The following is a 14,725-nucleotide window of genomic DNA, read 5'->3' as shown; positions in this document are numbered from 1 at the left end:
TGCAAAGGATCGAAATAAACTGCAGACAGTTGTGAACTCAGTCAGCTCGATCATGGGCTTTGAAAGTAAATTTTCAAATTCAGGCTATATCGGGGATGTATTTATTTCAATATTTTAATATGTAATTGGGAATTAAATGAGCACTGTATTAAACCAACAACCAATGCGTATACTCTGTATTTCTAATTTGAAAATAAGCCTTATTCATAATAAATAGACACACAACATCAATAAACGCACGCAATGCAAAGTTCTTCATATTCTTAGTATTACTGGTTCATTTTTTAAACTTTCAAAACTGAGCTTTATTCATCATAAAAATGCACACAAAATAAAACACTGTGCAAAACCTTTTGCATCCTAGTCAATGCATTCAGTAGTGTTATCACTGGTTTGCAGCTGAGGTGCTGAGGGTAACAAGTGGCACCTTGAGACAAGTAGGGAAACCTGTCACGCAATACGCTTTCATCTCGATACGAATCGATTTTATTCCGAATGACTGTAAATTGCCTAGTAACTTATTTCAATTTTGTTTTATGCAAGAGTGCTATGTAGCAGCTTCACGGCGTGTCTATCGCTTTCTGCACTTCTGAAGCTTCATTACAATAAAACATCGAAACTCAGGAGTAACACTGAATAATTCCACAGTTGTATAGACAAAGGGATCACTGTAGAACACAGAAAATACAAGTATAACTTCTGCTGCTTTACAAATCTAATTACTACCTGTCATATTGAAAGGGCAGAATTAGTAAAATAATGACTTTCGATGTGTCTGGGACGGTATGTGGGTGATGCGCATGGAATGGTTCTATATAAGGAGTGCGCGGTCGCACACATCGAGCCCAGTCGTCATGCAATTCCGAACCACAGTGTTTCTGGTGGCCATTATCCCAGTGATCCTGGGAAACACAAGGGGCAACAGGACGTGGCGTTTGTTGGAAACCAAACCAGGCCCCCCGCCGACCCAAAAGGAAGTAGCCGAGTTCATCCAGCGCTTGGAGGCTCGAAACGTCAGCCTGAATCTCCCCTCGCATATGATCAACCTGTACCGCAGTTACAACTCGGGGAACTACACCGGTCTCTCCACTCACGAAAGGCCAGTGTTACCGGAGGTGGACACCGTACGGAGCCTGGTTGCAAAGAGTAAAGTATTTATGTTATGTCACTTGATTCTATGACTCCATGGTCTGAGAGAAGTCAGTTTCTGTTTCAGTCGCCTCTCTCAAATCTGTTTCCCAGACACAGGCAATCTGGTCCAATCCACATTCACGATTTGATTGCTTTGAACAGAGATTGCTCAAGGCAAAACTTTTTCAATCTGTCTGCACTGTGGACAAATTCCCAGGACTGGCGTTCCCTAATACACACTCTGACGAACATTGCTAACTAATTCCAGGTCTTTTATTTGTTCTCCACATCCATCTCTTAAAACGCAAAGCTTTTCAAACCGTGCTTTTAAAAAGAAAATCTGCAGCGCCATTCAGACGCTGTGTCATTGAAGGGCTTTTGAAGTTTTGTCTCTGGTTTGCGGTTCTCAAGACTGCAAAGTATTGAGGACAGTAAAGCGGGAATCAGCCTGTCTGATGCTCGTCTGATTATAAAATAGATAGTTTGTTGGAGAATTTCATGTTTTATATCGCAGTAAACCTGGAGACTACAATGTTATTTATCTAAATTTCTTTCGTGAATAAGTCTTAGATTTTCTCCCACCGGCTCCCTCCACGCGTGAATCCCTTATCCGTTCTAATAATTTTATCTTTCAAACCAGGCAGTTGCATGAATATTTGATAGAGTATTGGGTTATTGTTGGATTGGACTGGGCAATTTTGATTTGGGAAGTGTGTTGGCTTCAGGAGTTCTGCACTATTAGACATGTTAATGAGGAAATTGAACTCCTTTATAATATTACTTCAGTATCTATGTGGAGCGAGAGAAGAGAACAAAATACTTTACAAGCAACTCTAATTACTGGCGGAGACTCAGGCAATAAATTGAGAAGGAATTATTCTATTGCTTTTTATATACATTATCTGTACAATGTTTTATCTGTACGATTCGTTGTCTTCAAATATTTGGATGTTCTTGCTGCAGTGGCCATTATCTGTAAAATGTATACTGTATACTGTAAAATGTTTCTCAATGCAGACACAAGAGCTGCCAGTCGCTCAGTCTGTGCCTGGTCTCGCTGACGTAGAGCAGGCCACAAATACCTCTCAATGTTTGAATGCTTGAATTAGTGATTTGAGGGAGAAACTAAGAAGAACCCGCCCACCCCATCACACCCCATGATGAAGATAAAACTGACATCGTTTTTTCATTCATTCTACGGATAGTTCAATACTGAAATAGTGACTATTAACCATTAGACAAGTGTTGAGTTGAAGGATGGAACCATTTTAATCTTTGTTCTGTGTTTTTAATGTTCCCTTTGTTCTTTCATTGAGCTTATGCAGAACATGCTTAGAGGTTACAAACCGCTGTACAGAAAGATGGATGAATAAACAGAGGATACAGGTGGAGAGATCACATGTTTAAAACTTACATCTTAACGCCCTGAAAGAAAATTTATTTTAACTATGGATTGCCTTTTTTGATGGACAATAGAAATGCAGATTATCAGAAACATGGTCTCTTTTCACAAATGCATCAATTGAATAGGCAAACACCAATCCTTTTAATTGTAGAGGAATATCTCAAGTCGCTTTACTCCAGTTTCTACACGGCTGGGAGGAGGTTCTGATGTTCTCTTCAATAAAAGATTAATCGAACATGGTCGGTATTTGATGCCCTTCTGTTAGGCAGTGTAGAATTAGGAACGGTCATCATCGGAATCAGAATCAGGGTTATTGTCACTGACATGTCGTGAAAGTTGCTGTTTTGCGGCAGTAGTACAGCGCAATACATAACAATTATAGGTTACAGTAAGAAATACATAAAAGTAGATACATAATGTAAAGGAGAGCTGAATGGTGAGGAAGTGCTCATGGCTTTATGGCGGAGCTGTTCCCAAATCGTTGCGCGTGTGTCTTACTTAAACGAAATTTACTCAATATTGTGAGTCTTTCTATCCCAGGTTAAAATGTGGATGTAGCGTTACTGCTCCAAGGCAAAACACATGTTTATACTAAAATAAACAGAGAAAATGATGGAAACACATACCCGCTCGACAAGCAAGTGGAAGGGTTGTTTTTCCCTTTCCACAACTGCTGCCTTACGGATTATTTCTAATATTTTCTGATTTTAATTTTTGGGTTCCAACATCAGCAGTTTTTAAGAAAATTGAGATTTGCAACCATTATTCTATAACATATTGATCTTAACCGTTTGCATTGGGGGTGGTATGGTCAACTGCCTGTCAAATATACCGTTCATTGACGTTAATGAAAATTGGACGGTAATTGCATTGTTCCTGCTCTGCTGGGGGATACTGAGCTCCTCTCAGATAATTTCCTAAATTCAAGATCGCTTCTGTCTGGCTCCATTTCAGCGAACGGCGCTAAAATCAACCGGGCCAAAGCAGTCAGTATAATTTGTCATAACCATGACTGGGTAATTTTTTAAAATTTCAAAATATACTTTATTCAAAAATATAATTATATACAATACCCCATTCAATAACTTTCCATTCTTTACATACGTTCCCATTATAGTCAGTACATATCCGTACTTATGGCCACCTACGTGGCACTCCAGTTGTTCACCTTACCACATCATTGTTGAGGGGTATACTCCCCGCCACCCGACCCCTCCCACTCCCACGGGTGGAGAATCCTATACCGTGCTCCTTCCCCACCGGGCCCTTGCGGTGGCTGCACCGAGTTTCAGTGCGTCCCTCAGCACGTACTCCTGCAGCCGAGAATGTGCCAGTTGGCAGCATTCTCCCACGGTCATCTCCATGTGCTGGTAGATCATCAAGTTTAGGGCCGACCAAAGGGCGTCTTTCACCGAGTTGATGATCTGCCATCAGACTGGGTGATACACCCTTAACCTGCTCTTCCCATTCTCCTACTCCAGCTCCAAAACAAAGGAACATGAATTCTTAAATAGCGCCTTTTGTGCCTTCAGCATGGCTGGAGCTGTTGTCATTGTTGTGATGTAGACATTTTCACGAAATGCAATCTAATAACACCAAAATATCTAGTTTGGTTATGTGGTTGAGGAATCAATACTGGTCAGAAAATTGTTCTATCATCGCCGTGTCTTCTTTTAAACGCAAATGAGCAGAGTCTAACTGGTAGTTTAACTTCGCACCTTCGATTGTGTCACTTCCTGTGGTGCTGTGCTGTACGAGGTGCTAACCCAAGCCTTGCCCTATCACTCAAAGTGGTCGAAGCAATTCCACGAAGCTGAGCAGAAAAATGTCCTGATCACCGATGGGTCCAAAACCTCTGGAAGTTAATGTCCTGAGCGAAGTTGATAAAACGCGTTCGGGTCATTTTTGATGTTTTTGAACTTTAAAAAAATATTGTCCCATTGAGACGATTTAAAGTTTATAACAGTATTTTTCTCTATTCCTGAAATTTCAAACGAAATGGTCACAGTGTGAAGACGCAGGGAACTGTAGGTGCTTGAATCCGGTGCAGCAACCTGCTGGAAGAGCTCGGCAGGTTAAATAGCATCCATGGGAGGAAAAGAGTTTTTAACGTTTCGGGAGACCTCAGTTCGCGGTCTCAACCTGAAATGTCAATATTTCCTTTCCTCCCACAGGATGCTGCTCAACCCAATGAGCTCCTCCAGCAGATTTTTTTGGTCACAACGTGAAAATGGATCGTATGATAATCACCCTGTGGACATTGTCGTGTCCTGCCACATACATTTTAACTGTGCTTAATGTGTCAATCCCTCACTTCTTCCCTTCCTCTCCCGTAAATGCTGACGAATGTTAGATTATAATATTAGACCCTATTCCCTCTTCACCATGTAGAGCCCAGGATATTAAACCACTAATCTTTTTCTTGCCTAGTCTTCAAACTTGCCAGCAGGTGTCACTAGGTAGGAATCAGGAAACTCTAGTTGACACCTGCTCCAAATACACCAATTGTTGTCCTCACCACTTCACAGTGTCTGCAGCAGGCCTAGGTATTGGATGCCAGGGTTCTCGGTTCATCTTGGGTAGCAGGCACGACGATTGTCACGCCCGACTGATTTAATATCCTTGTTGTTCGCCTTCCTCAGGTTTCCGTCACAATGGGAGCTGGTGGATTCTCACCTTTGACATGTCCACACTTGCACCCAACGAGAAGCTTCAGTTCGCGGAGTTGAGGATCACCTTGCCTGCCTTTGCCAAATCCTGCTCGCTCTTGGAAATCCACCACCAGTCTCCATACCCATGTGGCTCCGCCGTCTGCCAAGACCAGGTTTTCTTGGGATCCTTTCCTCCTGATTTAGTGCTGGAGGACACGGCGGAGTGCACCGTTTACAACGTTACCAACATCTTGCAACACTGGATGAATCGCAACACGTCTGGCTCTGGTGGTGGACAGGGTGGAGCGCAGCGCCCAGAGACTGAGAGCCTGGTCTGCAAGAGGAAGCGGTCGCTGCCTGAAGTCAACGTGAGGGGCAAGCTGGAGAGGAAGGAGATGGCCTTGCTGTTGGTTTTCTCCCGGAGACCTGAGCAGAATTGCTCAGAGAGCTCTTCCCTTCTGAAAGATGCAAAGGGCTCCAAGCGAGTGCGGAAGCCCCGAAGAAAGAAGAGTCGTCGGCTAAAACAGAACAGAAAGAAAGGCCGGGGTAGAGCTGGGCGCAGCGGAACCCCCGAGTATCGACACCCCCGGCACCACATTAAGGGAAACAACTCGACCCTTTGTCGGAGGATCAAGTTTGAAATTAAATTTGGTAAGATCGGCTGGGGCGCCTGGGTCATCTTCCCTAAAGTGTACAATGCTTTCCGCTGCGAAGGAGAGTGCCCGCTTCCAACTGGGGAGGATGTTAAACCCACCAATCATGCTTACATGCAGGTAGGGTTCTTAATGTCACCGAGGTAAATATCAATTCTTGGACTTTTGCGGCTTTTAATGACTGTTCAAAGAGTTTGTTGTTGCAAAAGGCCTACATTCAATCTTGGTTGAACACAAGAGTTTAGCACAAAGTATCTGCACAATTCTGGTCTTCATCTTGAAGCCCAAGGCCAGATCAGCCATGATATAATTGAATGGTGAAACAGGCGAGACTGGCCGGATGGTTTAATCAAGCTTCTATTTCCTTAATTCTCATGCCAGTCAGTAAAAGACACTGGAGGAAGTGCAAGATTTACTAGGGGGACCTGTAATGAGACATTAAAGGTATTCAAAACAAGAACTGAGCAGCTTTGAACTCTTTCCTTTGAAAAGAAATGGCAAGGCTAACCTACAGGACTTCTTCAAAATTCTAAAGTACTTTGATAGGACAGGTGTAAACGTATAGTGTGAATTTAAAACTTGAGATCAAAGTATATGATAATCACTAACATCCAATAAGATATTTAGAAGAGACTTTATTTAGTGTAGCTATACCACAGAAGAAGCACTTATACTCCAAGTGCACTTAAATAAAAAGAATAGATGCATTAGAAGGGATACTGATTAATGTAGAAAGGGACAGAATTCACTGGGAACATAAACCTTGCGTGGCTCATTAGGTCAAATAACACCTTTCTATCCTCTAATTTCCATGTTAATATAAGTCTTGGAGAGCCATGAAGCAAATAAATGAAATCCATTTGTCCTGGTGAGTTTGCACAGAGGTTTTGCATAATCAAATTAATCTTACTCCATCCTCAGCCCTCTTCCTTTCTCATGAGAACTATAGAAACATAGAAAACCTACAGCACAATACAGGCCCTTCGGCCCACAAAGTTGTGCCGAACATGTCCCTACCTTAGAAATTACTAGACTTACCCATAGCCCTCTATCTTCTAAGCTCCATGTACCTATCCAAAAGTCTCTTAAAAGACCCTATCATATCCGCCTCCACCACCATTGCCGGCAGCCCATTCCACGCACTCATCACTCTCTGCGTAAAAAACTTACCCCTGTCATCTCCTCTGTACCTACTCCCCAGAACCTTAAACCTGTGTCCTCTTGTGGCAACCATTTCAGCCCTGGGAAAAAGCCTCTGACTATCCACACGATCAATGCCTCTCATCACCTTATACACCTCTATCAGGTCACCTCTCATCCTCCATTGCTCCAAGGAGAAAAGGCCGAGTTCACTCAACCTGTTTTCATAAGGCATACTCCCTAATCCAGGCAACGTCCTTGTAAATCTCCTCTGCACCCTTTCTATGGCTTCCACATCCTTCCTGTAGTGTGGTGACCAGAACTGAGCACAGTACTCCAAGTGGGGTCTGACCAGGTTCCTATATAGCTGCAACATTACCTCTTGGCTCCTAAATTCAATTCCATGATTGATGAAGGCCAATACACCATATGCCTTCTTAACCACAGAGTCAACCTGCGCGGCTGCTTTGAGCGTCCTATGGACTCAGACCCCGAGATCCCTCTGATCCTCCACACTGTCAAGAGTCTTACCATTAATACTATATTCTGCAATCGTATTTGATGTACCAAAATGAACCACTTCACACTTATCTGGGTTGAACTCCATCTGCCACTTCTCAACCCAGTTTTGCATCCTGTCAATGTCCTGCTGTAACCTCTGACAAGTCATTGTCCTGCAATATTTTCTCTTTCAAATTTATAAGCACATACATCTTCAAACCCCATATCATTGAATTTGCTTCCACCTCATTTTTAGCTGTTACCATATTGATGCGCCTCTCAAAAACCCGATCTTGTTTTGGACTCAGGTTAATTATATTTGCACACTTTCTGCAAATGATGAAGTTTTATTGGTGTACCACAAAGACACTTTATAACCTGGCAGGTTTGAGTAAATTATGTTGATTGTGTTTCACTATAAGTTATGTCTGACATCCTGAAGCCTTGTAATAAATCATATATATTATAGAGAAAAGAAAGCTTATACCCTACACCAGTTCTTCAACTGCAGCTTTTACATTTCATGTTATTTCTCTATTCACTTCCCCATTTGCTTTTGTATCCTGTCTTTTTAAATTTACATCCAGTCTTAGAAAGTACAATATATGGCCCCGTGGCCACTTAGTACAGTTACTAAATAAGTCAGATTTGAATAATGGCTTTCACAACAGCCAAATGTCTTAAAAGTATTTTAAACCCATTGAAATTTTCTTGAAGTGTAATGTGTAATATATTTTGTGTAAAGCCAACTCCCAGAAACAGTAATGTGATAATAACCACAATAATCTGTCCTAGTATAGTCATTTGAGGGATAAATACTAGTGGAGGTATCATGGCCAAATCCCTTGTTCTTTCTCAAAATAATCTTTACCATTCACCTAAGAGAGTTCCTTCTTTCATGCTTCAACCTCTTTATAATAAATGTCAACATTCTATTTGCCTTCTCTATTATTTGCTGTACATGCAGGCTAGCTTCATGTGCTTTGTGCACAAGGACACCCAGATATCTCAGTGAAGCATTTTTCTATAACGTTTCTCTCTTTAAACAACAGTTTTCTGCTATTCCTACCAAAGGCGATAACTTCACATCCCACACATTTTGGTCCATTTGTTTAATCCATTCATATTCCTTTCCAGACCATTTTTGTCCTCTTGCTTTCCCTTCTTGGTCACAACACACTTAGTCCCATAATCTCAATCATTACTAGAGACCCAGGAGTGATCCCTCTCGCACCTCATTAGTTACAGCTGGCCAAACTGAAAATGATGTATTCGTTCTGGCTTCTGTTGGTTTGACAATCCTCTATGTGAGTACGATTACTCACAATAACTGCAAAAATGACATAATTAAAAAGGACGCTTTTAAACCCAAACTTTAATAGTTTGGCTCCTCAGTTTGCCAATTTACCACTGGAGAAATATGATAATGGCTCTGTAAGGATTTTCAGTTCACCAAATGGAACTCAACAGCAAAATCAAGGACAGAAATATGTGCCGGTATGCAAACAAATGGAAACAACTCTGCTGTGACCCAATTATAACTGAAAGGATGCATTTAACAAGGATATGTTTTGTGATTTGCCCTTTAAGAATTGAGCTTTACCCAATTCAGGAAGTCAGAATAAAAGTCTTCTGCCTTTGGACATAAATTTTAGGCAAAGAGCTGGTCAGGGAATTATGCAGGGTGAGACTCATGTTGAGTCCATGTCCCTTTGATATAAACTGATGTAATCAAAATCAGATAGTTTAGTTTTATGCTGGGAAAACTGAGGGGCAGGTTTTACAGGGAAATCTGTGAAGTTAAAGATAAACTTTATTTTTTATATGTACATCAAAACATAGAGTGAAATGCTTCACTTGTGTCAAATCAAACCAGTGAGGGTTACGCTGGCCCTCCCTGCAAGTATCGCCATGCTTCCAGCACTAACATAGCATGCTCACAGCTTATCAGCCCTAACCTGTATAACCTTGGAATGTGGGAGGAAATCAGAGCACTTGGAGGAAACCTACAGAACGTACAGACTCCTTACAGACAGTGGCAGGAATTGAACCCCAGTCACTGATTGCTGGCTCTGTAATAGCATTACGCTGGCCACAGTATTACTGTGCTGCCCTGACATGTTATGCCTGCACATGGGCAGATTTAGGCTGAGCTTTCACGATACATTTATCGCAAAAAGCCTCCCAATGTTTTTTGCTCCGGTTCATACATACAAAATAGTTGCAGTGACTTCCACAGCTGTGCTGTCAACAATTCTGCATCTTTGGGATGCAAGGGCAGAGTAGAGAAAAGGTCAGTAGATATTGTGGATTCTGATGAATTGGGCCATTGGTTAATCAGGGCAGCTACTTATTTGGGACGACTCTTAAAAGGGCAAAAGCAATTCGAGAAAATAGGTGGGATTCGTTTAGTTTATTTAGGACATTATGCTGCTTAGTTGGGACAGAGGAGTTGCCAAACTGTTTAGAACTAGTGTTAGTTGCGTGTACTTGTGTGGCTGTTAGACACCACACCATGCTTAGAATAAACAGGTTTCAAACAGCAACAGTTGCATGTGTTTGTGTTCAAAAAGTAGAGATTTTGGTCACTGGTGGTTGGTAGGAAATAAGCAGTAAGACAATTCAGCCAACACACATAAAATGCTGGAGGAATTCAGCAGTTCAGGCAGCATCTATGGAAAAGAGTACAGTGAACTTTTTGGGCCAAGACCCTTCAGCAGGACTGGAGAGAGAAAACAAATGAGGAGTCAGGGGGAGAGGGGAGGAAGAAAAACAAGGTGATAGGACAGAAGGCCATGGAAGAAAGAAAAAGGGGGAGAGACTCCAGAGGGAGGTGATGGGCAGGCAAGGAGATAAGGTGAGAGAGGGAAAAAGGGATGGGGAATAGAGAAGGGGAGGGCCATTAACAGAATTTTGTGAGATCAATGTTCATGCCATCAGGTTGGAGACTACCCAGACAAAACATAAAGTGTTGCTCCTCCAACCCAAGTGTGGCCTCATCATGACAGTAGAGGAGGCCATGGATGGCATGTCGGAATGGGAATGGGAAGTGGAATTAAAATTAGTGGCCACTGAGAGATCCTGCTTTATCTGGCCGATGGAGCATAGGTGCTTGGTGAGGCGATCTCCCAATCTACACTGGGTATCACCAATATACAAGAGGCCACACTGGGAGTATCAGATACATTAGATGACCCCAAACAGATGCACAGGTGAAATGTCGCCTCACCTGGAAGGACTTTTTGGGGCCCGGAATGGTAGTGGGGGAGGAGATGTAGGGGCAGGTGTAGCACTTGTTCCGCTTGCCAGAGTAAGTGCCAGGAGGGACATCAGTGGGAAGGGATGAATGGGCAAGGGAGTCATGTAGGAAGCGAACCCTGTGGAAAGCAGAAAGTGGGAGGGAGGGAAAGATACACTTGGTGGTGGGATCCTGTTGGAGATCGCAGAAGTTAGGGAGAATTGTGTGCTGGACACAGAGGCAGGTGGGGTGGTAGGTGAGGACAAGAGGAACCCTCTCCCTGGAAAGGTGGCAGGAGACTGGGGTGAGGGCAGAACAATTCAGAACTGTTTTGCTCACTACGGTTTCGAACATTGAGGCTTGGAGATGCCAGAAACTGCCAGGAGTAAAAATGGAATGATTTTTCTACTTCAAAAAGTTAGAAACAATGAAGAATTTGAAGGTATGGACAATCATCCTGAATGTTACAATGGAAATGAAAATGAAGATTTGGAAGATGCAATTGTTGAAAGCATTGTATGAAGGCAGTCCATTGGCTGCACTAGGTGTCAATGCTGATTTTGTTCATTCACAGTCAATCAAAAGAACACAGCAATTTACAGTGGATGAATTCTTCTGTCAATACTATAAGAAACTAATACAGTTTTATAGTACTGTGGTAGTATTGGTAGTGTTCAATTTGTTCTGTATTTCATTTAAATACATATTTGTTAATTTGTTCCTCAGTAGTTTGTCTTTATTATACCTTTTCATCAATTTCCATGAAACTTCGGCTAATTGAGGCAGATGCTTAATTGAGCCAAAATGTACTTGATCTGATGCGTCCCAGTTAATTGGAATCCACTGTATTATGATGAACCTTACTATAACATATGTTTTACAAATTCTGAACTATGTATCTTTTTTATTTTCAGAGTTTGCTCAAATTCCACCATCCAACATTGGTGCCCTCTCCCTGTTGTGTCCCCACAAAAATGAATCCACTGAGTATGCTGTACATAGAAAAGGGTGAGGTGGTTCTACGCCACCATGAGAACATGGTGGTACGAGAGTGTGGCTGTCGTTGACCTAACTCCTTACATTGACTTCATTTGTCAAGACTTAAGGCTGCGAGGTACCGGCATGTTTGAGTGGCTGGGTATTACAGATTGCTCTGCAGTGATGTGCTTCTACAGCTGACTGGCCACAAGCAGTCCTGGGCACTGCTGGGTGGAGTAAACAAAAGTCAAAAAAGTTCCTGGAAGTCAAAGTACATGGACAGATTTTTAGAACTGGGTGGAAATGGTTAAGCAGTCAAATACTCACCAGGGACTGGCCAACGGTAATGGCACTACATCCAGAAAGAAGTTGCTGCCTGCTCAGAAAAAAAGTTGAAGATGGAAGGGGGCAAGCAGATGAAAAAGTTAAAATTATTTTGTTGTATATTATCTAAAGTGCTCTTGATTATATTTTTATAGCTCTTGATTAATATGGCTGTACAATCAGCATGATATTTATATTTAAATATCTTATCCTTTGTTGATTCTTGCATTGTTTTCTTAAGGTTTGTGTACTCAGTTTCTTTTAAAAGCAGCACATTTTCTTTGTTATCTCCTCTGATAAAGGCAGTGTGCAACTGATTAATAAAGAAAACAAAATTCCTAGTTGAATCAAATTCAGTTTTGGCCAAGTTTAGCTTGTGTAATTTGTGCTCCTGGAGTAGTAATCGATCACAGACAGCACCTCTGATAGTAGTCCAGCATGCTGAACCATGAAGTTTTATATATACGTATATGCACATGTACACACACATTCATTGTGATTCTTTGCAGAAATGAAAGATGTGTAATGTTCACTAGGTTCACGAGTGTAGAATGGGCATTCAGGGCCCAAAATAATGTCTGCTGATGAGAGGTATCTTTGTACATGAAAGTGGCTAAAAATACCTTTGAATATCAACTTAACCTTTCATTGTAACTGTTTCTTTTTCTACAGTTGCTCCCCGCCTTGCCGAATTTTCCAAGCATTTTTTGTTTTATTTTAGATTTCCAGCATCAGTAGTCTTATTTTAAAATTTCCTTAACTACTTAATTATTCTCAATTTAGAAAATTGATACTCTGCCACGAATATTCTATGCCTAAAGATTAATACATGACACTTGGAAATGCAACTGTAGTTGAACAGCTACGCTTGGACTTATGAGCAAACGATGCCTCATATGTGGATTTTACACTCACTGTCAGGGTTAAAAGAAAAGTTGAGACATAAGAAACTGCAAATGCTGGAATTTGGAGCAACAGAGTAACTCAGGTAAGCAGCGTCTATGAAATCCAGCTGAAGGGTCTCAATCTGCAACATTAATTGTCTTTTTCCCTCCATATATGCTGTCCAACTGGGTGGGTGACTCCAGTTTTTTGCGTGTGTTACCTGAAAGCAAATTTAATGGGCAAATCAAGTCCTCTGCGATTATTATCTGTAATAACTTCAACAAGCCAAATGCAAACTGCTTGCTTTCTCAGTAAACTGTATCTATCGGGCCTGTCCTACTGAGTGGCATACACAGTCTCCCGGACCTGCTGAGTGCTTCCAGCATGTTCTGTTTTTTTGTTTCAGATTTGATTTCCATCGTCTGGGGAAGAATTTTCTGTTCACTGATCTGAGGGGACGGTGGTGGCTCCACGCTGATGCAGAATTCACTCAGCAGCAGGGCCCAGCTTGAGCAGGATTAATTAAAATCAAGCGAAACGCATCTTCAGGAGTTCAGCAATTCGACCAACCAAACAACACATCTTCTCACCTCTGGTGATGCATGCGGGCGGGCGCTTCACAGGGGGTGGAGCTTCAATGGAGTTACGTCAGAATGGGTAGGGCTGAAGAAACTTCAGTGGGCGGTACCAGTGGAGCGGAACCAGACTCAGAAATCAAGGCAATCGCTTGGATGCTGCTAGGAACCGCCCTGGATAAAATATAAGAGTATCGTTGTTGCTTTCACAGCTTTTGAATGCATTTATTTTATTATAAAAATATATAAAATGGAAAAGTGGACAGGTTTGGGTCTCTACTTGGCACAACAAATCAGATCAACAAACCCTTCTCTCTCTCAGATGAACTGAGGGGAAAATACTCGTTTATTGTTGTCATAGCCTGACTTTTACCAGGTATAAATGCCATGAAAAATAAGCATTTTGCCACAGCTGCACAGTTCCCTGACGACAGATGCCACCTCCCTGAGATATTACCCGTTGTAGATGTCCTTGGATGATGGGGAGAAGTTGTGGGACTGGTTAGTCCACAATTCTCTAAAGGCTCTTGCATTCCTGTGCACTGGAGTTTTCATACTAGGCCTTGATGTCAGAATGCACGTTACATCTGTATCCATGTTACAACTGTGCAAGATGGTGGTGAGATTGAACCTTAACGTTGTCGTAGCTGGAGGGAAGGTGGTGGAGGGTGGATAAGCTCCCACTGCCTATTAATACTCCAGATGGCGTGGGTCTGAAATAGCCTCTGACAACCAAGTCCAGCTCCTGGCCTTCACGAGCGGCTTAAAAAAGCTACAAAAAGCCCGGCTGAGCCATCTCTACTGACAGGAGAAGGGCCAAAGGTGGGTTACTGACGCCTTAAAACTGGTTGCTTTGGGTAGATGGGGCTCGTCAGCTATAGCTGTTAGCTCATCTGGTGTCAAAACTCCACTGCCTTGCGGCTATGCCCACTCATAGGGAAGCTATCAGGAGTACACCCTGAGGAAGAATCCGGGCTGGAGTCCCCAAGGCAGTCCTACTTTGAGTTCAAAACTGACCGGCAACTTCTGTGTCACAGCTGGTGCCAAACAGTGTCGGTCTCTGCCACTCCTTTGGATTCATAAGTTGTGTGGAGAGGGGGATAACGGCTTGCACTCCATATTGTACTGTCCGGGCTCGGGTGTCATGCAACCAGATAGGATGCAACAGCCGTGGTTGACCTCGACCAAAGGAAGGCCTCAAAATGTGCCTAGTGTGTGTGCAGTTCTGATCGCCGAGCGACAAG

The 14,725-nt window shown here is 42.4% G+C and overlaps 1 protein-coding gene across 1 annotated transcript; it reads left to right on the top strand.

Moving 5' to 3' along the window:
- Positions 1-794: 794 nt before the first annotated feature.
- LOC140211835 (nodal-like) lies at positions 795-12,152 on the top strand. Its single transcript, XM_072282006.1, has 3 exons — positions 795-1,146; positions 5,179-5,960; positions 11,634-12,152. Exons 1-3 carry the CDS (start codon positions 795-797, stop codon positions 11,784-11,786), a joined length of 1,287 nt encoding a protein of 428 aa, XP_072138107.1. The 3' UTR covers positions 11,787-12,152.
- Positions 12,153-14,725: the final 2,573 nt, after the last annotated feature.

This window comes from Mobula birostris, chromosome 18 (assembly GCF_030028105.1).
Source record: "Mobula birostris isolate sMobBir1 chromosome 18, sMobBir1.hap1, whole genome shotgun sequence".
Taxonomy (NCBI): Eukaryota; Metazoa; Chordata; class Chondrichthyes; order Myliobatiformes; family Myliobatidae; genus Mobula; species Mobula birostris.
The sequence above is the reverse complement of the archived record's forward strand: the minus strand, read 5'-3'. Positions and strand labels throughout refer to the sequence as shown.

Excerpts from the sequence above, each read along its gene's own strand:
- LOC140211835 (XM_072282006.1), top strand. The coding sequence starts at position 795 with ATGCGCATGGAATGGTTCTATATAAGGAGTGCGCGGTCGCACACATCG. Across the intron at positions 1,147-5,178 it reads ACGGAGCCTGGTTGCAAAGA|GTTTCCGTCACAATGGGAGC; the intron begins GTAAAGTATTTA and ends CGCCTTCCTCAG. Across the intron at positions 5,961-11,633 it reads CCAATCATGCTTACATGCAG|AGTTTGCTCAAATTCCACCA; the intron begins GTAGGGTTCTTA and ends TTTTATTTTCAG.